General features: G+C 44.9%; 1 protein-coding gene across 1 annotated transcript in view; it reads right to left on the minus strand.

The window, feature by feature from the left end:
* Positions 1–4,058, minus strand: part of GALNT2 (polypeptide N-acetylgalactosaminyltransferase 2) — a 99,714-nt gene extending 95,656 nt beyond the window's left edge. The window contains exon 1 of the mRNA XM_061990951.1: positions 3,865–4,058. Coding sequence (XP_061846935.1) covers positions 3,865–3,984 — 120 coding nt within the window. The 5' untranslated portion in view covers positions 3,985–4,058. The remainder of the gene's footprint in view (positions 1–3,864) is intronic.
* Positions 4,059–25,849: the final 21,791 nt, after the last annotated feature.

Consider the following 25,849-nt stretch of genomic DNA (forward strand, 5'->3'; position numbering starts at 1 on the left):
TTTTCTTCATTTTTTTTCAGTCCAATCACTCTATTGTGCAAAAGCTTAGTGCTTAAAGACCTCAAAACCTGCATAACAAAAACAATTCGAATTCACACCAGTCTTAGGAGAGGATCACATCAGCATGATAACTTTGGCTTGGGAGAGTATGAGTAGCTTTCTAACCATTCTTACAGAAGCTGCTCCATTTTGTGGATGTCTGAGACACAGAGGGTGAACCCCTTTTGCTATGGGTTAGGAAATTCACCCACAAAAAGAAGTTCCAGTCTCCACTCCAAAGGCTTCATAATATAAAATGCATTAAGTGAAGACAAAAGCAGCCCACATTTTTTTGAGTTTCACAACTGTTGGGCTTGCAACTTGCTTTCTTCTGTGTCACAGTCTCCGTTTTGGGAACTGTTTCTCTAACTTTTAAACAAATGAATCAGACTCGCCCTTTCCAATCTACAACCAAGTGATCTGGCTAGAAAAGAAGTGAACTGAGCCCATGGCTTTCTCATGCTTACAATAATTTTAATTGGAGATTCACTGGAGGCAAGAAAGAAGAAAAAAAAACCCACCCACACACCAACAAACCACTTCTGCCTCCTCCAACCACATTTTGAATGAATGGCTCCAACTCTACTCTTACTTTTTTTTCCTGAGAATAAGGAAGAAGGTCTTCACATCCTAACTTCCAGAAATGAAAGAATTTATTTCTTTCTACTACAATTTTTATAGATCCAGAATAAGAAGCATTGCTTCTTCCTTTTTTTAATTATTTACACATTTACCAATGAGACAACTTCTACTTTGTGTGCTTTAGACTGCTCCATGCCTGCTCAGCTCCTGTCAGGCCTGAGCATTGCACACAGGGTTGTAGATTTCACCACTGCGGCAAGGAGACAAAAACTTAGGCAAGGCTGTACTGCACACTGCAACATCCAAATAGCTTTATAGTTCTCACTAGGAAGGTTGTAAATGGAGAAACAAAACAAGTAGAAGCTTACATTAACTCTGACACTACTCTAAACAGAAAAGCAAAAGGGGAAAAAAAACCCAAACTAAAAATCGCGCTTTTCTCAGGTGCAATCCTGGCAAAGGGCAAACAATCTTCAACTCTACTAAAAAGACAAGGAATTAGCTGTGTTCATCACATGATCAGACTAGCTGCTGTGCTAAAGAAGTCCAGCATGTCTGGATAACACACTAGGTCTGTGTATAGAAAAAAAAAAAAATCATCCTAACAAAAAAAACCATTGTATATCCAGATCTGTAACTGACATCCAAATTATTTACTCAAGAAACAAACCATCCCCTCCCAGCTTCTGTAATTTTATAGACTGAACCCAGCAGGGACTTCAATCTATTAGAAGTGATGTTCTTCTGTGAGCAACCATGTTTCCATTATATTGAAATAATGGTCACAGTAATAAGGACTACACGAACTCATACACACCACGAAATTTACTACAGATGGGTTTCTGTTTGTAACTTTAAGATAGTTTGTGGTTTTGCTTTATACCAGGGTCCGACACAAAGTTAATAAGCCTTTTATTGAAATTCAAAAGCTATTACATTACACACATCTTCCTCTACTTATATTTGCTAACCTATGCTGAGGCCTGGGATTAAATTTTACGCTTCACTGACAGAAAATAGAATCCTGAATCACCAATCCACACATAATTGTTAATTTCCCCACTTGTTTTTTTTGGTCACAGTACCTACTTTCTTCCTTACTCCAGCCTTACTTTAAAAACTTCTGCATTTTTAAACCTAGCCCTGAGCTTCAACTCAGATCTATAAAACGTCTTATTTTCTTTAAAATCAGCTTTACTAAACTCTCCCAATTACCCAGACCAGTAAGGCTTACTCAATTTTGCAAAGAATAGTAACAAATTATACTACTTAAGACCATAATAAAAACTCCTACCATTATCAATAATAATCAGCGGTAGGTTCTAGCAGATTAAGTACCAGACTCATACTCAGAAATCCTGGTTTCTTTTCTTCTATTTTATTTTCACCTAGTCTTCTAGGTGACCTTGGGCAAATCACTATCCCCACACTGCAGTTTCCCCAGCAGTAAAAATGAATTGAACAGAGGTGCAAATCTGTCTGAAAACTCCAAATGAAACACATCATAAGAGTTAAAAATATATTTCCCTAACTGCAGATATATTTGCCTTGATAGCTTTTCTTTATCCCATTATACATCAGCAGCAGCATTAAGATGTCTTTTACTCTCCAAATACACTCTGGTGGTTCTTCCAAGAAAGGCTTTAGACTACTGCCTTACTTTTTATCACACGCTTAATCTATTTCTGCTACTGAATCTACTTTGAGAGACCAAGAGCTTGCATTGAGCAATACACACCAAACACTTCAGTATATTACGTCAAAAGTTGCTGTGGAACTCCTAAGCTATAAGGAGAATATAAAACAGGATACATCAGAACAGAGAGTCAATTCTCAACGAGCAGTGCCTCATTCTCTAGACCCTTGCACACGTAAGTAATCACATATAAGTATTTGCTTCCATGACCCGCCGTGGGAAATGGTCATCAGCACATTTTTACCAGAAACACAGGCATGGATGAACCAAATTGCATCAAAAGCAATAGAAACAGATTCCTGTTCTTATATATCACCAGGCTTAAGAAACACTACTTTTCATTTACCAAGAGACTGCCATTCGCTAGCAAGTAATAATGCTTGACTGTGGTGCACTTTGCTCTTTTAATTTCTGAGTTTTGTTTGGGTTTCTTTTTAAAAGTACGTTTTTTCACCTCTCCTACTCTGAAACATAAGGCTTAAACAACAGCTCCTCAAAGCTCTTGGCTTTGCTAGTCTTTGGGAGGAAATGCCCATCAGTAAGAAGAAGTAGGAAAAAAAAGCGTCGTTATTCATCATTCATTTTTCTGAATAGAGTTAGTGGCTAAAGTTGCCACTTCCCACATCACGCCAAAAAGACCTGGTTTGACGGACACAAATGTGAACCATGACGTACGTAACTTCCAGCTATTTTCCTGATCAATGCATTACTACAACATATTGAAAAAATGTGCTTAATAAGTTGATGGACACAATAATGAAAAATTACTCCTGTACTGTCAACAGACAACTTCTTGAACATTGGTAACCAAGACGTAAAAAACCAAAAAAAAAAAAAAAAGAGACAGACCTTCCTCACCACGAACAAGAAATGTGACAAATCCTGCTACTTCCTAAAACATTGCAAAATCAGAAAACGCTATCTTTCGGGCGCAGCGCTAAGGAGAAAGGAAATCGCTGCGCGCCCGAGAGGGAAAAGAAAGGGGAAAACATATTTGCAGCTCGGATCCCCGCGTATTCTCCCACTGGGAACGGGAGACCAAGCGACCGTGCTGTCGGCGGAGGATAAAGGGAAGGGGCAGACGTTATTTACCGGGAAAGGAGAGGACCCTTTCCCACCCCCGCACCACCCCAGCCCAGAGCGCAGCCCCGGCCCCCCCACCCCACCCGCCTCGCTCTCCCCTCCCACACCAACTTCCCCCGGCCCGGGACGTGGCCGGCTGCAGTTGGATAAGGAGCGACGTGACGAGGCTGAAACCGGTCTGAAGTCCACAAAGAAGCCATCTGCCTCCGGGAAACTGGATGGGCAAGGGCGGGCGGGTGGAAAGACAGTGCGGGGAGGGGGCAGGTAGGAGAAGCCAGAGAGTTTCACCCTCCCAGAAAGCGACGGCCTCCCGCACCGCAGCGGTGAGGGGATCCCCCCGCCGTCCGCGACCCTGCACCGGGAACCGGGCAGCGCCGCCGCTACCCCGGCCCGAGCCGCCGGGACACGGAACGGGCGCACCTTTCCCCGCCCGCCCCGCGCAGGGCTCCGAGCTGCGCTCTCACCTTCCTCCCAGCGCCTCCGCCGCCGGCCAGCGCGGCGCTGCCGCCCGAGTACATGTAGTAGGCGATGCCCAGCACCCAGAGGAAGGCGAAGCAGAGCAGCAGCCGCGACCTGCGCCGCATCCTCCCTCCGTCCCTCCCGCGCCGCCGCCAGGCCACCAGGAAACGGCCAGCAGCAGCCGCCGCCTCCGCTGCTGCCGCCGCCGCGCAGGGTCAGGGGGCAGAGGGCGAACGCCCGCCCCCCGACCAATCCCGCGCCGCCCGGCCCCGCGGGGGGCGGGGCGGCACTACCGGCGTCGCCATGGTTGCAGCACGCCGGGCCACCGCCCGCCCCCCTCCCTCCCGGGCCGGGGCCCGCGCGCCCCCCGCGGCGGCAGAGCGCGCACCGCACCGCACCGCACCGCACCGCACCGCACCGCACCGCACCGCACCGCACCGCACCGCACCGCACCCGCGCCGCACCCGCGCCGCACCGGCCGCGGCCTCGCCCGCCTCTCCCTTTCTGACGGCGGCCGCGCGGCTCCCAGCAGCGGCTGCCGCCGCCCCGTCAGAAGGGACCTGGGCGCGGGGGGAGGGGGGTGGCAACCGCTCCCCCTCCCTCAGGCGGCGGGGCCGATCCCCCCACGTCCCCGGGCGCGCTTTCTCCGGGCGGAGCGGCGGGTGCCGCGGCACAGCGTGGCTTCCGACCCGCTCTGGGGGCGGCCCTCCGTCTCCCACGCTGCCTGCCTCGGGAGCGTTGACTGGTCTGCGGGCTCCCTGCGGGGCCTCTCGTGTGCGGGGGTGGGGGGGGGGGGAAACAAGTGCCCGCAGCCTTCGCGCACCGCGGTTCCGCACTGAGGGGCTGGTCACTCGTCTTTTGAGCTGTCTCGCTTCCACCCGTATTGGCTGATGGAGACTCCCAGGTGCACGGGAACTCCAGGCTGGCCACTAAGTCGTGTCTCTGCCTCTCCCGAGGAACAACATGCTTTGTGAAGGTGTCGTCCGTGAAGTCACTTGAGGCAGATGGTGAGACGGGTCCTCGCTTAAACACAACGGTGAGAAAGCGAAGCCGTGTTAGGTGATGGCTGCTGTCCTCTCTGTGACAGCATCTCATTCCATAAATTTCTGCCTTATAGTATTTAAGAGATTCCTCTGTGGCCTTATGGGAGATATCCAAGTCCTTATTACCCCACCATCCCACTGAGGTCATACATCCTCTCCCCTTGCACTTCTGGGGCCACTGCCTTACAGCAGTGCCCAGTCTGGGAGCACGGTCACCTCTATGGAGGCCTAAATGGACCTCTGTTCTTCCCAGGAGGCTGATCCAAGTGGGCTCTTAGAGGCTGATCTGCTGATATAGGGTCATGGCCTGGTAAAATTACCTTTCTTTCTGCTTACCTAGTTCCACCCTTAAAAACCTCAGGACAGACACAATACTGCTGCTAGCTCTCTCTCTGCTTCACTGACTTGTGTGTGCACAGCTCATGCTGCTGTTTTTCCACGCCACTGAGTTTCCTGTTGTTCAGCATTTGCTGCTATCTCATCCCACTGTGAGACATCAAGAAATGAGAACTCAAAACTAAGAAGGAGACACATTTCCTAACAATTAAAAATTGCCTGTATTTCAGAGCCATGGCATCCACTGAAAGCAGAACAATGCCTGTTCGAAAATATTTTCTCCGTCATCTCACCACGTTTTATCAACAGGCTGTATTAGTGCTACCCCTTCTGCCTGTACCCCACGTTTCTGTCCTCCTTCTGTCTACAGCAATGTCAGACCTTTGCCAGTCCAGCTGCACCAGTGGCTACAGAACCTCTGCAGAGGACTCCTCACCAAGCCGTGCCAGGATGTGGCAGGGATCTCGCAGAAATTCTGTTGCATGAGCAAGAAAGGATACGTCAGCCAAAAGAAATAGCATCCGCAGCTCACCTGCCCACAGTGACTTCACTGACAGTCTCATTGGGGACGTGATTTGTGATTGCTGAGGCAGAAGTTGCTGGGCATGCCAAGACCCCGATGGGAAGATAGGATGGATGAAAAGATGATAGGATGGGTGAAAGAAATCCCAAATAAGCGTTCAGGGGAGTGTAAAATAAAGAAATCTCTTTCTTCAGAGCAAATGACTCTCTCAATAAACTCAGCATTCCGACTCTTGGTTTTGGAGGGAGTCAGAGAGAGACACCCAGTTTGTGTAAAACACAAGTTTTGGAATCAAATAACTGGGATCTTATTGAAGTGAGATACACTGGAGAGCACAGGCTGCCAGGAGATACACAGATGTTCTGGATGAGAGTTTTTGATTTATCCAAAGGGTGTTTGATGCAAGCGAGAGCAGCTCCTGCAACAGCACTGATTGTGCCTGAGTCTAAAAAGACAGACACACACCCCATCCCAAAGGCTAAATTTTAATTAGCAAGATTTTTTTCTGTATCTTTCAGAGCACTCTCAGCAGCCCAAGACTGGGAACACCCTGATAAACTCCCACCACTTAAGCTCCACAATCAGCTAGACGTGAGATAAAGAAGTGAGTTCTCTGCTGCTGGGGGATTCCTTCCCTGGGCAGATGTGCCGAGGGAGAGGGTGCTGTGCATGACATGCTCTCCCACAGAAAGTGCTCGATTCTGGACCCATAATGTCATTTAACTTTACAAAATCACCTCCCAAAGCCTACAGAGTCTTTTCTTGCCCTTTTCATAGTGTAAAGGATCTTAGGACAGTCTTTCAAAGGTGTCCCCACAGCCCCGGGTATTTTCACAGATTTTAGCAATGCGCTTAGATAGATTTTTCCCTTTCCAGCAAAATTAGCCAGCCATGCATGTATAGAAAATCCTTCTGTAGCTGCACGCTTCACAAGCTTACCAAAATAATCCACTGCACATGCTCAATCACAGTTTGCGAAGGTTTATAACTCAGTCAAATCAAAACTAATTTCTCCTTGAACAAGCAAATACACGTCTGCTTCAAGGAAGGCTACTTCCATGTCAGAGTTCATTTTTCAGCCTTCTGCTGCTACAGTTACAGAAATGCTCAAAAAAGGCTGCAAGAACCTATTTAGCTCAAGAAACACTTCTCCCCCCCAACTCCTCTGATATTCCGAACTTGCAGAACCAGTTTTGTTCAAATCTTTCCAAAATATTCACATTTGGACAAAGTCCCAATTGGCAGATTTCATCCTGAATCATTTATATTTCAGAGACCACAGAAAACACAGAGGTTTGGAATGGAAAATGTTACATCGCTTCAACTCTAGGAAAAGCTGCCTGTTCTGTTACAACGCACTCACATGCACATACCTCTTTGCCTCAAAAGTCTTAACGTGTTTAGTCAGCAAAGCAGAACTGGAAGTCGAGTATGGGGGGAAAGCACTCAATTAAAGCAAAGAATTCTAGAAAAAGGTAAGATATTCCAAAAGAATTTCAAAAGAAAATATTAGCATATTCTAAGGGCAGCATTGATAGAATGATTCGCAGAGTATAAATGTTTCTGCATCAACCACAAGCCTTTAAACAAAAGAGAGATCAAGCATGTGAGAGTACAAATAGGAGCGAAATTTGCAGAAGGAATTGTCAAGACTTTGCCTTTGATCTCTCCCATGGGACAAATTCTGATGTAATTAGCTGGGGTGTAAACAAGAAGGAATTTCACCAAATTTGTTTGAGAGCAAGTATAAAACCAGACAAAACCATGACCAGAATCTGATTCAGAGTGGTAGTTTTCGTCTTCTTGTAACTACAGACCGCAGAAGTTCTCATTCTTCTCTGGGTTTAAACAACCGAGTCAGAAGTGAATGAATCCTCCAACAGTATGAATGGAAAGAAATCTTCACCTTTAGGAATGAGTCAATCCCTGACTCATGCAAACTACCATATCCTTGCAAAGAAGACAGGAAAGGGGATTTTCAGATCAGGTCTAAACCACGGAAAATAGATTTTAAAAACTTTAAAAGACCCAAAATCCGATCAGATGCCTCAACCTCTTTGATACACAGGAGCAAATGTGTTGCTGATCCAGTTCAGATTACATTTTCAAACCCATGCACAGTTGTGTTCAGAAAGTGTCTGGTTCCTCCACTCTCATGAAAAAGGTTGTTTGTTAGCCTAATGTGAGACATCGTATAATATAGAAATCACACATTAACGTGAAATGTAAAATACATCTGTAGAGGATACAGGTCTGTTAATGCCTTGAGAGCTTGAGCTGAGTATTCGGCCCCAGCCAAGTTCATGTTTGTAGTGCAAGATCCTGATCCTGCAAACGTTTATGCAAATGTTTAACTTCATTCAGTGTGTATTCCCATTGGAGTCAGTCCGACTACTCAGACGTTTAAAATTATATGCTCATGGCTGAGTACTTGCAGGATTAAAGGTTAAGTGCAGCTAGCAGGTCTGAAAATCTATGTGGGTGTTTTGCAATTCCTTACTGCACAGTGGTAACAATGAGAAGCAGACTACCTCCTCAGTTAAAGACTTGGGAGTCAACGTGTCCTTTCCCATCTGTTTAGATGCCAAGAACTATGTTTGTTTAATTTTTCAGCACAGTTTCTGATGCTACCCAGAGTAGGCAGACGTGCTGGCAATAGCATTTGAACGTGGCTCACTTCCAGAAAATCTTGTTACCCTCCAAGAATATTTTTTGAGCTGTTAAAACCCCAAGTAGCAAATATTGTATTATCTACGTTTTACCTTGAAAACAGTGTGCCACCCTGCCTGACCACACAGTTTGCCATGCAAGATCCAAATACAATCAGTCCTTTGGAACTTAGGCTCTCCCATCCTAGACTTTGATATTGAGAAGGCAGTATCTTTACTTTTAAAGCATAAAGCAATGCTATCTCCTCTGATATAGGGGGTTTTATGCTGTTTCCCCATTAGAGAGTAATCAACACGTTACATCATGTGATGCAGACACTGTAAATGCTGCCATTTTCTCACACAGGTTTGCATTATCAGCTTAAGTCCTTGTACTTCCCAGGCAAACGATCCAAACTTGGAAGCCTTTCCTCTCTATTAATTTCAGTTTAGGGTTCAGAATTCCTTGGAGTTGTTCAGTTCTACAAGGAGAGGAAACAGATTCTTTTCCTATGGGTGGTGAAGACAAAGAAAGAACAACTCAGCCTTTGGTAGGCCTCCTGCTAAAGATGGCAGAAGCCAGTACAAACTGCAGCCCCATTGCCAACTATTCTTTCTAAGCTGAGTCACTTAGTGTGTTGGACTGAACTTCAGCAGCACAAAACAAACCTCTTGTGGCATTCTGTAGGCTGATGATCAGATATCAAAATGTGATACGTCTCAGAAGCATCTCTCATAGGAGAGCGATGACAGATGAAAGAGAGAATTGGCCGTGGAGAGAGGCTTGCTGAAACAATGACCTCACCTTTGATTGAAGTAATCTGATCCCACTTCACTGCATTTATCTGAATTCTGAGGGTCATGCTGGATTCTTCATAGCTGCCAGAAGTGGTAAAGATTGATGATCTACGGTCTCAGACAGGGCAGGAAATTCCATCCGTTCGAGAAAGGCTACAGTGCAGTGGTGTGCAGCTGTAGTACCGTAAGTCATTTGAGGCTAGGGGTAAACACTGTGTGCTAATGCATAATACAAAAGTCTATTTTTGAGCAACAAAGACAAATGTGAACACATCACACAATGGTGCTGTAATCTCAGCTAGTACTTTGTCTATTCAAACTCATAATCTATATCAGTAAGGCTACAGCCAAGTAATTTGAAGCTATCTATCTATGATACAGCTTTTCTACTGCGAAGCATAAAAAATGCAGCTAAATTACCCTACAGCAACAATCCTGGAGATCATGAAAAAAGGTTTTGCAGAGTAAAATTGTTCTACCAGAAGCAGGTTTTGCTTATCTCTTTTAATAAATTCTTTCCTAGCTAATTGCACCATCATCAGCTCACCATGGGGAATGTGAAAGAATGAGGGAAAAAGAAAGAAAATGATCTAAAAAAGGACGGAAGGATGCATGGTAGGAAGGGAGGGGAAAGTAAAACTAAACAACATAGGCCTTCCCCTTCCAAAGTCACCACATCATATTCAGACTCTCTCTGCAGTGTGTGTGTAGAAAAGATTGACAAGTGATTCAGATCAGCAGCTCCTCAGGATGTCAAACCCCGGCTTATTATAAAGAAGAGGGACAAGCTGATGCTTAGCGAGTGCTCAACCCAGGTATTGCAAATGCTTCTCTTCAGTGACTATATATGATTCAGAGGAGCGGAGAGAGAAAAGCTTTCCTCATTAGGCAATAATTTCATTTCAGATGGATCGTGGAAAACACCTCCTTAATCCACCAGCTTCACCAGCCTCCAAAGTGGTATGCTGCCCATGGCAACCTCTTTGCACAATTCCTCCTTCCCACAGTTAGCAGTGCTGTATATCCCCAGAGGCTCCTCTGTGCCAGGTGAAGGACCTGCCCTAGCACCCTCTTTGTTTTTTGCATTAAAGCCAAAACTAAACAAACAAATCCCAGTGATACTTTTTTAACAATGCTATAGATGGTACTCACGAACACTGCTCAAGAATATGTTGCATTGTGCAATTGAATGTTTTCACATAGCACATATCATCAATAAGTATGTTGCTTTATCCTGTTCATTTGCATATATTCCAATTTGCAAAGTTTGATGTTTGGATCCCACAATCCAAACTACACAGGTCTTCTGTACCAAAAGCATGTTTTATCTAAGAGTGAAAAGAGATGCTCACAGCTATTTCATTTCACATACCCTCCCAAATTTATTCTTTCAGTCCTTGGGAACAGAAAGTAAACAGGCTCACTTACCACAGGGGGTGGAAATTGACCCTGTTTGTAGCCTTCCTTTTGGCTTCAAACCTTTATCGTCATCTGTGGAAATAGTGAAAGACATTGTTTCTGAAAACAAGGCCAAAAACAGCAAACCTTGAAAAATTAGTTTTACACTGTTCCTCTTCCAATAGAAGTAGCCAGATCTGCTCTCTGTGCAACACAACTAAGGCACAGTGAACTTGGCCCCGGCACCTATCACACAAACAAAAAAATTTCGAAGATAAACTGTGATTGCCCTGCAGACACTGTATTTTCCTTTCCATCCCCTTTCTTCTTTCAAGAGCTTCAGGTAGAGGAGCAAGTATTTTCTTCCAAGAAGTCAAAAGGCAAATAAGAGAGCTTTCTGTCCTGTTTTTGTAAGCTGAAGGTCTGCAGGTCTGTGAACTCAGGGTAAGATCCCTTTTTCCTTTCTACCAGAGTATCGCTCACTGTTTTCTCTAGCTTTTAAAACAATCTCTGAACTGAGACCTGCATCTTGTGGAGAGATGGTCAAATAATGATTTGAAAGTTAGATTCTGCCAGCACACGCAGGTCTACATGAGGCCTTCCCTACTGAAATAATATTTTTGACCTCAGGAGTTCCCTAGCAAGTTCTTTGCTTCCATATGTCCAAGAGAGAGATACTTTGGTCAATTGACATCTCACATGCACTGGTGTAAATTGGGAGTAACTCTATAATCACTGCAATGGGGAAACAATTATGTAAGCTGAGAAAGAGAGTCAGATTTCTCATGTAGCTCCTTCTGTCACTGAAAGGTGGTAATATACAGTAAGGTGGTAATATATGGGAGGGGGGGAAGAGTATTTGCATAGAATATGGCACTTCTACATATAATTTGCACAGAACAGTTCTGAAAACTATCACCACAGAAGACTTTGTGCATGGAAGGCTCACAGGGCCACTCTGAGACCCAAAGGCTTGTGTGCACGGCAGAGAAGGCAATGGCAAGGAAGGTATGGGAATAGCAAGAAGAAGAGGAAAATCAGGAAAGAGAGGACATGCTCCCTGCTTGGTTGCGTACAGGAGTCTACCAGTTGTGTCAGGAAGCTGAGCATGAGGCACATGCCTTCACACTCTAGCCTCTCACATGTCCCTTGTTAAGGAGGGAAAACCCTCATATTTTAGGAAATGCTTCCTGCTGTGATGCTGGGAATAGAAAACTCTCTGATGCTGAACAAGAAAACCCCTATTTCTGTTATCACATCTTTGTAAGCAGCACTTCTACTGTATACTTATTTTCTTGTGTACTGTTCTGAGTCATCCCCTTTAGATGGATGTCCCAGGAAAATCTTGCAGGAAGAAACACCCTTGGCTGCACTGCACAGAATAAAACATATACCAGCTATTTTTTGTGTGTCCTTGTTACAGAAGAGCTCACTAAACAGTTGCCTAAGGACACAGATGTACCCTCCAAGGTGCACAGTGTGGCAGTGGCGAGGTAACTGCATACACAACATTGACCTTGGTGGTCGCACATCATGTGGAGCACCAGCAGAAATCCTAACAGTCCACCAGCTGAAACTCTGCCTTTAACCCATACAGGCCCTGCCAAGCTCAGCAGAGCCTCTCCTAAACCATTATTTATCTGAGTCATCTGCCCTTTCAGGATCCTGCACGCTATGTGCCCTGGAGCAGCTGAGAGCACAAGGCAGATGGATGGTGGCTCCTTGCTACAGACATCAGGGCCTGAAGGAGAGGATCCCATCAGGAATAGGGCCATGTCATTTCACGTTAGCCTGGCACACACCTACGCACTGCAGAAAAACCCTCTACTTAAGAAATATCTCCCTGTGCTCCTACACTTTCCCCAGGGCTTTGTCAAGCCACTGGTACAGGATTTCTGCCAGAACAAAAGCAATATCCTCTGTGCTTGGGTGTCATGCTTTTCCTTGCTGTCTGCTGGGACCTTGCTAGAGGCAGGATGCAATGGGAAGCCTAACCCGCTGAAGAATCACTGTAAGCTTTTACTTTTCTCTTTCCTGTTTCTGTTTTGTTTTACCAGCTTCACAGATTCTGTGTTTCTTTCTGGAAGGAAGATTTCTTTTAAATCCCACAAAGGGCAGTGCATTTTCTTGCTGCAATTAATCATGTTTCCTGGCATGTGACTAAATAACAATAATTAACCTGGAAGCTGGAGTTTCCTTGAGTTAGATTATGATGCTTTCTGCTGGCTCTCCATAGAGTTCACGTGCCATCTATGCTGCTTTCTTACCTTCAGGCATACCATGTGCTTGAGTAACAATAATCAACAGGAAAAATATGGCAGTTCATAAGATTATTATTTTAGTTAGATTTTCAGTTCTTAAAAGGCAAAAAAACCCATCAGCAAGCCAAATACACCCAGGTGACCTGTTTTTTTCCCCTCCAGTCACTAAAACATTGAGCTCTTGTATAGCTATATCAAGGAATTTGAGGGGACACCGAATTTGTTTGTGATGCCATTGGCACTCCAGCTGCTGAATTTGATCAGCCATGAGCTCATATCATTTTTCATGGAGAGAGAGAGGGTAAAGGTGGGGAGTTCACATTTGAAGATTCTGAAACAGATTCAGATCTTGAGTGCTTCTTAGGATCAGTTTGCACATATTATAGAATCATAGAATGGTAGGGGTTGGAAGGGACCTTTAGAGATCATCTAGTCCAACCCCCCTACAGAAGCAGGGTCACCAAGATCAGGTCACATAGGAACACATTACCATCCTTTTAGTTCTTGAAAAATTGTATTGTGCTACTGCACCAGAAAAAAGACTTGAAATAAAGGACCTCCAAGATCCAGAAGTCATCCTGAGAGGACTCTTACATCACCACCTCCCCACCCCCCTGACCAGAAAGCAGGGTCCTGGTGGGAACCTGAGGCATCAGCTGATGCATGTCTCACAGGAGTGGATGTGCTTCTGACATCCCAAGAAGTGCAGAACCCATGGGCTCCCATTTACAAACACAACAAAGGTCTGCACTAGAAAATTACCAGGTGTAGAAGTTTCACCTTTTGAGAAGAACGAGGTCTTCAGAGATGAATCTCTTCAATGTAGGAAACTTTGCCAGAGCTTGCTTTTGTTCTGCATGCCCCAGGGGAATGACATTACCTACAGCTGAGAAAAGTTTGAATAAATAAAATCAGCTGAGCCAAGGCCTCTTTTCAGTGTGTAACCAGATACTCCCTTCCCATGTAAATCTCTGTACCAAGATTTTCCTCTGCTTCAGAAGCATTCAGACTGGTTCTATGTAGTGGTTTTGCCTGGGCCAGGTTTTTCGGTAGCAGGGAGGCTACAGGGGTGGCTTCTTTAAACAAAGAGTTGCCAGAAGCTTCCCCTGTAGCTGACAGGATTAGGGCCAGTCAGTTTTAAGCTGGACCCTGCACCTGGCCATTTAGTGATGGAGGTAATGCCTCTGTGAATAACATATTGGAGAAGAGAAGAAGTTGTTGTGCAGTTGCAAAACTGCAGCAGCAACAGGGAGGGAGAATTTGAAAACATCTCCACAGACACCAATGTCAATGGAGAAGGAGAGGGAGGAGGGTGCTTAGGCAGTGAAAAGGCTTCCCTGTGATATGTGGTGAGGAACATGGTGAAGCAGGTTGTCCCCCTGCAGTCCATGGAAGCCACCGGGAAGCAGAGACCCCCTCGCAGCTCATGGAGGACCCCACACCAGAGTGGGTGGATGCCTGAAGGAGGCTGTGACTCCGTAAGTTCATCCTGGAGCAAGTTTCTGGTAGGACCTGAGAGTCCCTGTGGGACATGCCAATGCCAGAGCAGGTTTGCTGTCAGGACTTGTGATCCTGTGAGGGACTCAGGCTGGAGCAGTCTGTCCCTGAAGGACTGTTCTCCTGGTGGGTGACCCACATTGAGGCAGGGTGTGAGGAGCTGCCCCCATGGGAAGCCCCATGCTGGAGCAGTTTGTGAGGAGCTGCAGCCCATGGGAAGGACCCACATTGGAGAAGTTCATGAATGACTGTCTCCCGTGGGGAGGGACCCCACAGTGTAGCAGTGGGAAGTGTGAGGAGGCCTCCCCCTGAGAAGCAGCAGCAGCAAAGTCCATCTGTAACGAACTGACCACAAGCCCCATCCCCCGTGCCACTGGAGTGGGTGGAAGGAAGGGAAGTCCTGGGAAGACGAGAGGTGGGGGAGGTGTTTTTAAGACAGTTTTATTTCTCATCTCCCTGCTCTTGTTGTTTCTTTAATAAATCAAACCTTTTTCTCCCTGAGTCTGTTTTGCCCATGACGCTAATTGCTGAGTGATCTCGCCGTCCTTATCTCAACTCACAAGCTGTTTATTATATTTCTCTCCCTCTCTCCTGTCCAGTTTAGGAGGGGGAGTAATTTTATGACTGGGTGGACATCAGGCTAAACCACCACATCCTGCCACGAGCAGGCTCTCCACGTGCCTGCTGGGAGTGCTGGCAGCCTCGGGCTCTTTGCAGGAACCTCACTGAGTAGGTACACTGCTCTGGGTCCTGCTGGGCTGGGAGACAATGCCAGTAAGGAAGTCTGAGCAAAGCCAGCACTGATCCTGTTACCTGCTCTATGAAAAAGAAAGGAAACATCGGTACAGAGGCTGTTGATCAAGCACCATTCAGAAGCAAACCAAACAAAAAGAACAGATACAAATAGAATTCACTGTGTTTTGAGCTCACCGTTCCAGTCAGATCTCCAGGCCTGAAAAACAACCCCACACAGAAAAAAGTGAAGAGGCAGGATTAATACCTCCTGGAAGCAATGAGATATGTTTTGTCAATTGATGACACAGATGGGAAAATCATACAAGAAATGGCAAAGTTGACAGCCAATTTGGGAGAACTGGCAACATCCCAAAGGCTAAGGGAAGTATCCTCTTCATCCAATGCTTCTTGACATTTCCTCAGAGGGCAAGTTCACAAATTGTGTGTTTCTGAGTTCAGAAGAAACTTCCTTGGCTTGTCAGGAGTACAGATACTGCAATTGCCAACTCAGGGCTGTAAGATTTCTACAGGTGTTGCCATTTCTTTTTTTTTTTTCACTTTCTCTCTGTTTTTTGTTTTGGGGTTTTTTTGTTATAGATGGCTCTTGTAACATCTTGACTCCTGAACAAGATGAATTCTGTCACTGTGCCAATTCTTAGCACTAGGCAATGGAGGGCAAAGATAAGGCTTCAGACATGTCCCACTTATATGTCAAAATACTGCAACATTGACAAGTATTTTAGTGCTGTACTTTCACTGAATACTAAACTTCTTCCTGATACTATCTTGTGCTGTACAATATGGCTCTTTTTATACTTCAGTTTACCAGCATTCTTTTCCATTTGCAGCTAGGCTGCTAGAGGAAGAAAACTCTTCACAAAAAAATTAGGGGTGTGTTTTTCCAATCTTTACACAAGTAAAGCACCTGCCAACTGTTCACATAACCTGGGATTAGAAGTCCTACAGCTTCTAATGTATTCACACCTTGTTCATCCTGAAGTGTTCTTTATCAGAGTTTAACTCATATTTATCTTTGCGAGGTTTAAAAAGAATGTTTTATTACTCAGCTCAGTATCTTCTTGCCATCCTCTGAGATGATGGAGTGGAGAGTGCACTTATAAAATTTGCAGGATGACACCAAGGTGGGAGAGGATGGAAGCACTTCAGAGGATGGGATCAGAATTCAAAATTACCTCAATGCAATGGAGAAACCGTCAAAAACTATCAAGACAGAATTAGGTAAAAACACATACAAAGTGCTACATGAAGAAATGAAAGATCAAATGCACAAATACAAAATGGGGAACCATAGAAGAGGTGGAAGGATTGAGGAAAAAAAAAAAGATGTGAGAGCTACAGTATGACTCAAAGCAAATATGAGCAAAGCAGGTAAATCTCCTGAAAGGCATTTCTCATACTGAGATGTATCATTACAGGACTGTCGTATGCAATGGGGAATCATTCAGCTCTGAAAGGCACTGGTAAGACCCAGCTATCAGGTTGGCTCTAGTTCTGCAGGGCTTTTAAAAAGAGCACCAAGAACATAAGGCATTTAGAGAATGTGGCCTATTAGAAACAGCTCTGATAATTATGTTGGTAACTTCAGAAGCTACAATTGGGAGATTTGATAATGGTTTTACAGTACCTGAAACACTGTCTGAGAAAGCACAAAAATCACTTATTCCTTTTGCCCAGTTTTTATGAAAGAGCAAACTAGCTCAGATTGGCAGTCAGATATTGAAGGAAAATCCAAGGATGGTTAATAACCGTTAGGGAGACTCGAGACTCTGCTAGTAGAGGATTTTAGGAATAGATCTGGCAGTGCTACAGGTACATTTGATCCCAGTTGGAGCAGGGAAATTATCTCAGTGGTTTCATCTAGCTTCTCAAAATTCTCCATCCTATTTTATCAACAGCTCCATCCAATTCCTTTTTGCTTGCAACAGCACAGAGTTAAAGCTGGAGCTGCAGGTGATTTTCAGTCGCTTCAACACTTTGGCAGTTACAAGTTCAGGATCAGACACTTTTCCTTTCTCATGCTTTTTGTGGACAAGCAGAGACCGTTCTCAATATCTAACTCTGCTTCCTGCTCAGACATGTGGATTCTCTAGTGGTGAGAGTCCCGAGGGTGTTGTGTTTTCCCTTCTCTTCCCAGAACACTGTGTAGATGTTCCCAGACACGTGGCATGGCTATGCACCAGTGGTCACACATACCTCCTTTCCAGTCACTCATAGACCTTGTTCTGATATGCAGCTTCACTCATAATTAGATCACCCTGAATTTTTGTCCTCACTGTGGTTGAAAGCAGAGAAGGTTTATTCAGAGTTCAGCTGTCCATGAAGACCCTCCTGCTCCAATCTCTACCACAGGATCAAGCCGGCTGAAGGCAAAGCCTGAGCTGTGGGATGCTGCAGCTCTCCAGTCTGACTCGTGGGCTGCACTGCAGGTTCTGTGTGAGTCCTAAACTGATGTAAGTCCAGCATGCCTGCCCTCCAGGGCCCAGAAAAAAGAGGGATCCACAGCATTGTCCTAGTTTACCCAATGCATGCTGTTTCACAACGAGTCCCCTAAAACAAAGGTCTCTGCCAGGACCAGAAAGCATAGCCACTCCTCTCAAATCCCCCCTCTCCCACTGCACTGCAGACCTCCAATAGCTTTACAATACAGAGACCTGGAGGAAAGGACCAGACTCTCTCCTCCATGAAGGTTTGTAATAGGACACAAGGCAGGGCCTGCACAGCAAAAAAAATGAAGACATCAACATTACCTCACCTGCTCCCTGCCTTAGTGGTGGGGAGTAGTATGGGCAATGTTTGTCCAGGTCTCTGCTCTGTTACATGCTGCGGACTGTGGTGCAGTATCACCATTCAGGGGGATCTCAACCATCTTGAGAGCTGGGCAGAGAGGAACCTCATGAGGTTCAACAAGGACAAGTGCAGATTCCTGCATCTAGGGAGGAACAACCCCATGCACCAGTACAGGCTGGGGATTGTCCTGCTGGAGAGCAGCTCTGCAGAGAGAGACCTGGGAGTCCTGGTTGATAGTAAACTAACCACGAGCCAGCAATGTGCCCTTGTGGCCAAGAAGGCCAATGGCATCCTGGGATGCATCAAGAAGAGTGTGGCCAGCAGGTCAAGGGAGGTTCTGTTCCCTCTCTACTCTGTCCTGGTAAGGCCTCATCTGGAGTCTTGTGTCCAGTTCTGGGCTCCCCAGCTCAAGAGGGACAGGGAACATCTGGAGAGAGTCCAGCACAGAGCCACCAAGATGATCAGGGGACTGGAACATCTTTCATACAAGGAAAGGCTGCAGAAACTGGGGCTGTTTAGTCTGGAGAAGGGGAGACTGAGGGGTGATCTTATTAACATTTAAAATATCTAAAGGGTGGATGTCAGGAGGTTGGGGCATCTCTTTTTCCTATTGTATCCAATGACAGGACAAGGGGTAATGGAAAGAAGCTGGAACACAAAAAGTTCCATTTAGACATAAGGAAAAACTATTTCACTGTGAGGGTGAGGGAGCCCTGGCACAGGCTGCCCAGGGAGGGTTGTGGAGTCTCCTTCCTTGGAGGTCTTCAAGACCCACCTGGACATGTTCCTATGTGACCTGATCTAGGTGACCCTGCTTCTGCAGGGGGGTTGGACTAGACAATCTGTTGTTGTTGAGCAAGCAATATTCACTCAAAGACGTAGAGGGTCTAAGTAATGCACATGCAGAGACGTACAGGGGCAACACAGTACAACCACCAGAGCTGACTCGAAGCCACCCTTCCTTTGCTAGCTACCTCCTTATATGCTGCTTCTGCCCATGAGATCACCCAGGGCCCAATTGATTAACTTGCAGCACCTGTTTCTGAAGTAGCATGCCAGCTGCATTAACTTATCCCTACCATCTTTATTCAAGCTGGCTGGTCCAAGCTATGTCTGTGCCTACAACAATCTCTAAAGGTCCCTTCCAACCCCTACCATTCTATGATTCTATGATTCTATGTGCGAGATAGCTTCAAATTATAAGACACAGTTTATCTACAGGAAGATGGAACACCATGCAGGCTCCTTTCACAGAATCACAGAATGGTAGGGGTTGGAAGGGACCTTCAGAGATCATCTAGTCCAACCCCCCTATTTCACAGTGGCTCTAAAAAATGAATTTGTTCACAGCCTAAAAATCCCAGCAATTCAATTAGCACATTAAAAAGCTGAATGGCAATCTCAGGCCTGAGACCTGTGCAGGTAAGCAGAGGTTATAGATGGACACTCCAACAGACAACCAAACCTATGTGAAGAGGTAGTAAAGCAAAAAGCCACCAAGTTAATTCCTTTCTTCGAAAGTATTTTTTAAATTGCAATTGCAATATTTTCAGAAGACTTTTTTTAATTCAAAGGCAGGGTTAATGAAGGCTCCTAGCAGAACTCTAACTTGCTTACAACAAGCTCTTGGACTTCCAACACATCAGTGTGCACCAAGAAAAGTCACTGCATGGATGCATTCAGGTGAGTCCTAGCCATCAGAGAAAAGCTCAAGAAAACTTCTGAAGAGGGACTAGATGATCTCTAAAGGTCCCTTCCAACCTCTACCGTTCTATCATTTTATTATTCTATGACATTCACACCTGTGCCCAAAATGCAGGGGCTCATGTGCACACGATTGAACTACCACCAGACCTGCCCTGTCCCTATCCTGCAGCCATGCATTGCAGAAAGTGAAAAATCAGAATTTGTTTCCACAACATTCTGGCATGAGCCTTTCCACAGTAACATCGATTTTTAGGTTTTTTCTCCTGTGCTTTTTCAGCCGCCCAATTCTCCATCTATCTTACCCTCCTGCCCGACTCTGATCCTGTCTGTCACACAGGCAGGCCCTTTGCTCTGCAAAGCATCCCCCCTGGGTTCACTGGGTTGCTCACACTGAACAGCAGGATGTTGTGCATAAGGATGGTAAAGTCTGCTCCTATTTGCTCTTTACTTCCATTCACAGCCTATATTTTCCCATCCCATAACCTCCATAAGTTATTTCTAACATTTTTTACATCCAGCAGCAGCTTCCTTTTTCTCCTTCCTGTCACAGCTCTCAATTTTTCTATTTCCTTTCTTCCCATTCCCTAATTCTCTTTCCCAGCTCCCTCTAAGAATGATGAGCACCCTGTAAAATTATGTTTCTTTTTTCCCCATCTCTTCTCCTTTCCTTTTCTCAAATTCTATTCTTTCTTCCATTTAGTGTTCTTACTATACCCAGGGATATGTTTCCTCAGCCATTTACTGATTTATTTGCTTATCTGTCTACTGCATTTGGCTATTGTCCTCCCAGAAGCCCTCACATTTTTCACATTTCCCATCAGCTCCCAGTTTTGGCTCACATCCCCTGCAGCTGGGGTAAGTTTCTGTATTCCACCACTCCAGTTAGGGGTACTGTACAAGCCAGAGTACCAGCTGCAACTGATAAGACACTTGGTTTTACATTAGCTCAGTATTAAAAACAGTAGGACTATAGCTATGCAGAGTTTAGTATTGACTGCAAAGCCTGCCTAGGATCTTAATAAATACACAGGGGCTTAGCTGTGGCTCTGCCCTATGCTGCCACAGCTACACCAGGCCCAAGCAAGCTGCGAGCAAGTCCTTGCATAGTAAAGTAGCTGTAAGAGGCACTGCAGGGAGCTCACAGCCTTCATGGTCAGGGCTTGGCAGCTTTTAGCCAAGTGAATGTTTCCCCATCCCGTGTTGCTGTAGAATGCTCTGAGTAACGCAAAAACTCTGCTGGAGTTCAGAGGGTGATATTCCCAAGGCTTTCCCAGGAGAAATGGTCCTGTCTAGGAAAAGCAGTGGAGAGAGCTGCCATCTCCCCTTTCCCTATGTACTCCTTCCCCACACCTTGTGATACTGCAGCACATCTCTGCCCAGAGTCTGGCAAATGCCCCTGTGTATAGCCTTTTGTCTGCTCCCTGCAAAGCTCACAAGGAAATAATCTTCCCGCTGGATGAGCATAGCCCATTGGTGAGCAGCATTGGGGGGTCAAGGAGGGAAGAAGATAATGCAGGTTAACTTTTTGGTTGTGCAACACCTCACATCACCAAGTACCCTGATTGTGTGCTGCTCACGTACAGGAGAATTTTGCTTTTGTGTTCAAAGGAATAAGAGAAGCCTTGCAGCACTTGCTTCCAACAAGATACAACCCTTTTTCAGCATGCAAGAAGAGGGATAAAAGAAATATGAGGGAAAATAAAAGGAAAAGCAGACTGGTATGATTTAGGAATGAGGTACTGGAATTCCCACTGCAGCTGATTTAAGTCCCAGTTTCTCAGCAAGGCTAGATCCCCAAAGGTGTTTGAATGCACAGTTAGCAAACAAAACAAAGAAGAGCTCGGTACCTAACACAGCCTTGTGAAACCCTTTAATGGTAAGCCCTGAAGACAGGGGAGTGAAAGCCAAACTCACCAGAATATAACACGCCAGTTTAACTTGGCTGAGAGTCAGGCTCTGCGTGCTTTTCCTACACAGTGTACAAAACTCAGCTCGCTGGCAATGCTCAATAAATAAATAACGATAACAAAATTTGAAGCATAACCAAAATGATACAGGGAAATTGCTTGTAATGTGGAATTCCCTTAGATACAACACATTGCCTTCAGCAGAGAGAAATTCGCTTCCACTGGAAGCTTACAGTAAAGTTAACTTACTTTTCACTGGTTATTTCAGGATGACAATAACCTGAAACTGTGATAGGTCAAAGAGTAGATAAATTATCAGGCAGTTTATATTGTAAGTCCATAAACCAAAAGGATGGTGTCCTGGGAATAGTGACTGAAGCATTCAAGATATATGAATTCTTCTCTTGGTCCAACCTTTGCATCCTCATGACCTGCCAGACTTGGCTATGGCGCATCACACGCTCTCTGTGAGAGAGGACTGGGAGAAAACAAAACATCTGTATGAGCTCAGAAGGCACAAAAGCGTATATTGATGGAACAACATCTATCTCAGAAATTGTCCTTTCTTTTCACGTTGTTCAAAACTGCTGCAGTGAAACAAGGGATTTCTAGTCTCAGGATACTGACATGGACATTTTTTCTGTGGATCTGTACTACTCTTTTGAAAGTGACTGCAAGGCAAAGAAGAATAAGCTGCAGCAATAAAATGCTGTGGAATGGGTAATAGATAATAATAATAATAATAATAATAATTCAGGACTATGGACAAGCAGATGAACACCAGCTGGTTCAAGCTGGTATCAACTGCATCTTGTATAGCAAATCAGTGTCTTGGATTGGAAGCTACTTTCTGTCAATGGATATCTCAGCTATTCACATTCAGGCACCTCAGGCAAACATTTAAGAGCCGCTGCCTGACTTAGTGTAACCAGAACTATTGCTGCATTGGAGCAAGTAACACATCATCCCTCTAGCTTGACTTCTGCATTCCAGCTGTGACTGAAGCAGCACTGTCATGGTTTAGACCCATCCAGGGACAAAAGACTATGACTAGACTTAAGTACCACAGACCCTGAGACTCCCGAAGGACAGGGAGGGTTTAATTGCCACTTATAATCCTGGACAAAACAGACAAGGCTACTCAGCTTGGGGAAGAAAATGAAACTTAATTTAATCCACCTCAAACTAAAACATAACAAACAGAAATATCCAATGGAAAAATAATATAGAGTAAGGAAAATGATGGAAGTGCAACCAGCTCTTTAAGATCACCTTTGCCCCACCCTTTCCCTCTTCCCAGGCTCAGAGCCCTGAGTCCAATGTCATTACCTCCTCCCCCCACAAGCTGTGACAGAGGCAGGGAATGGGAGGTGCAGTCAGTCATTTCCTGATGTCTCTTGCCACTTATGGCACTCATGAGAAGTGCTCCTCGCCAGCCCTCCCTTGCTCCAGTTCGAGGTCTCCCACACACCAGGCAGCCCTGCACAGCCCACTCCAACAGGCTGCTGCAACCACAGTTCATCTTCTCTGGGTTGGGATCTAAACTGCTTGCTCCCTGTGACGCAGAGTCTCCAGCTCTCACCCCCTCAGTCACAGAATCACAGAATAGTAGGGGTTGGAAGGGACCTTTAGAGATCATCTAGTCCAACCCCCCTGCAGAAGCAGGTTCACCTAGATCAGGCCACACAGGAATGTGTCCAGGCAGGTTTTGAAGACCTCCAAGGAAGGAGACTCCACACCCTCCCTGGGCAGCCTGTGCCAGGGCTCCCTCACCTGAACAGTGAAATAGTTTTTCCGTATGTTTTAAATGGAACTTTTTGTGTTCCAGCTTCATCCCATTACCCCTTGTCCTGTCACCAGATACAACAGAAAAAAATGATGTCCCAACCTCCTGCCACCCACCATTTATATACTTGAAAATATTAATGAGATCCCCCCACAGTCTCCTCTTATCTAGACTGAATAGCCACAGATCCTGCAGCCTTTCCTCATAAGAAAGATGCACCAGTCCCCTGATCATCTTGGTGGCCCTGCACTGGACTCTCTCCAGAAGTTCCCTGTCCCTCTTAAGCTGGGGAGCCCAGAACTGGTGTCTACTTTTCATCATGGGCTACAAGGATACCACTGGTCCGGAATCGTTCCTTCTGTCTTTTCCTGTCCATAAGGCTGCCTCCACCTTGCCCTTCCCTTCCACCTCCTTCCAAGCATTTCAAATTCCTGTCCTTAAATAGTGATCACAGAGGTGCCAGACTGGCCCAGCCAGACTGGAGGTGGATCTGAACCTCAGAGCCAGGGGAAAGCCCAAGATCTCTTTACTGAGTCTGCACTGCAGCCCTCTCCCCCAAAGCAAGCTAAAGCAGCTCCTCACAAAACCATGACAAGCACAAATCACAGGGCATCCCCACAAATTCATCCAGGCAGCTGAACTCTGCCCTTAGCTTAGCAGGACCTCTGAGCCCCTTGGTATACACCTTGAAAGGTGATACAGATAACTTGCTTCTGCTAATTTCCCACAGAATTCAATTGGGATAAAATCACAAGATCATAGCATCCCTGCTGTGATGATAAGAAAATATGGTATGACTGTTTTTAATACTATAGCTAGAAAAGAATCATGTTGTCGTATAAGCACATAGGGAAAAAGTCTCCAAATCAAACACATTTAAATTAGATTTAAGGTGTATTGTCAAGCATCAGAAAAGAATCCGTAAGGAAGGAATGAAGAAATGAAAAGAACGTTTAGAAATATTCTTGTGTGCTTGTGTTCAGGGTACAAGTAGTAGAGTTTTCTTCTTTAGAAGACACAATTAGGAAACACCAAACCATATTATTAGCATCTAATAAATATTTACTCAGAGCAGTTGACTCTGCACTTCACAACTGAAGTGAGATTTACAGAGGATGAAGTGGTATTTTTATGAATCAGTTGGAGAATTTTATTCTCTGCATAGGAGAGAACAAAAAGAAAGCTCAAAAACTGTCTACTGAGATGTAAAATCGCTCGTGATGCAGCCTTGTCTTTCACCACTCTATAGAGGAATGTTTACCTCCTACTGCTTACAGTGCAGCTCATACCTTAGGTGATTTCTGATCTGTTCACCCTGCTCACATAAAAGCCACCGGCTGCAATATATAGACAGGCCTGGACCAGATGATATGACTCTCAAGCAGTGAGATTCCACATCAACAGGTGACAACAGCCTCTCAGCTGGCATCTGGCAGAGAGAGCAAACCTGGGATCTTCTCTGTGAAAATCACCAGCTCTTTCCAAAACACCCAGGCACCAGCAGAGAGAGTGTTTCATCAAACCCACTTGTCAGAGGTCAATCCTTCTGCTTGTGGGGTTTGCCACAACTGGAATGCAGGGCATACCTGATGTGTCATAGAGACATTCATCCAGCCCAGGATTGTGTGGGAGAAACACAGAGCTGAAAAGAAGTTGGATATAAGGCTTGTGATACTTGGATTTTCAGCGCAGCATGCAATTTGAGGTGGGAGAAAATGAAAGACATATCCAGGTTCAGGTAAAAGTGAACCAGAACAAATTAGGGGTTTCATCAAACAAATAACAGGCCACCCCAAAGGAAATTTCCTGAAATTTTTAGTTTTATTTGAAATAAAATACTTTGTTTCCATCTCAATTTATGTTCCCCAATAACAATTGATAACAACAGGAATAATACTGTTTCGCTGGATTTCCCCCCAAAAAACCATTCAACTTCAAAACCATGAACACAAAGGGGTTTGAAATCTTGCATTTGATGAATTTGGCTGAAGCTCAAGAAAACTTTGGTTCTTTTCCGTAAATTCCATGATTTTCTGAGTGGAAATTTTCTGTTTCTCAAAGCACTGCAAAATTGACTTTATTTTACCACTTTTCCAACACTTTACAGTGCTTTTTTCTGTTTGAATTGTCTGGGTTTGACCCTGATAAATAGTAGCACGTTGATAATAAACATTGTATCCTCAGTGTCATTCTATCTCAAAAAAACAAATACAAGATTGACAGTTTTACATTAGCATCGATATACATCCATATTTTAGTCAAATCCACACAGTTCTTTCAGAACCAAATGTGAGGGGGTTTTTTAAGCTTCCAGGTCACTATGTCTCTACTACCATTCATCAAAGTGCTACTTGCTCTGCTGACTGTCTACAATGTCGTAGTTGTAAAATATTCTAATCCAGAGGTTTAAGTACTGTTTACAAAGTGAAACCAGCAAGAAGAATCAAAAGAAGTAAGCTCACCTCATTAAATTGTGTCTGATTTTGCTTAAATTTTACTGCAGCTGGAAATAACGAGTAAAGAACGTGGTTTTGCTCTTGGTA

The sequence above is a fragment of the Colius striatus genome, chromosome 2, assembly GCF_028858725.1.
Source record: "Colius striatus isolate bColStr4 chromosome 2, bColStr4.1.hap1, whole genome shotgun sequence".
Taxonomy (NCBI): Eukaryota; Metazoa; Chordata; class Aves; order Coliiformes; family Coliidae; genus Colius; species Colius striatus.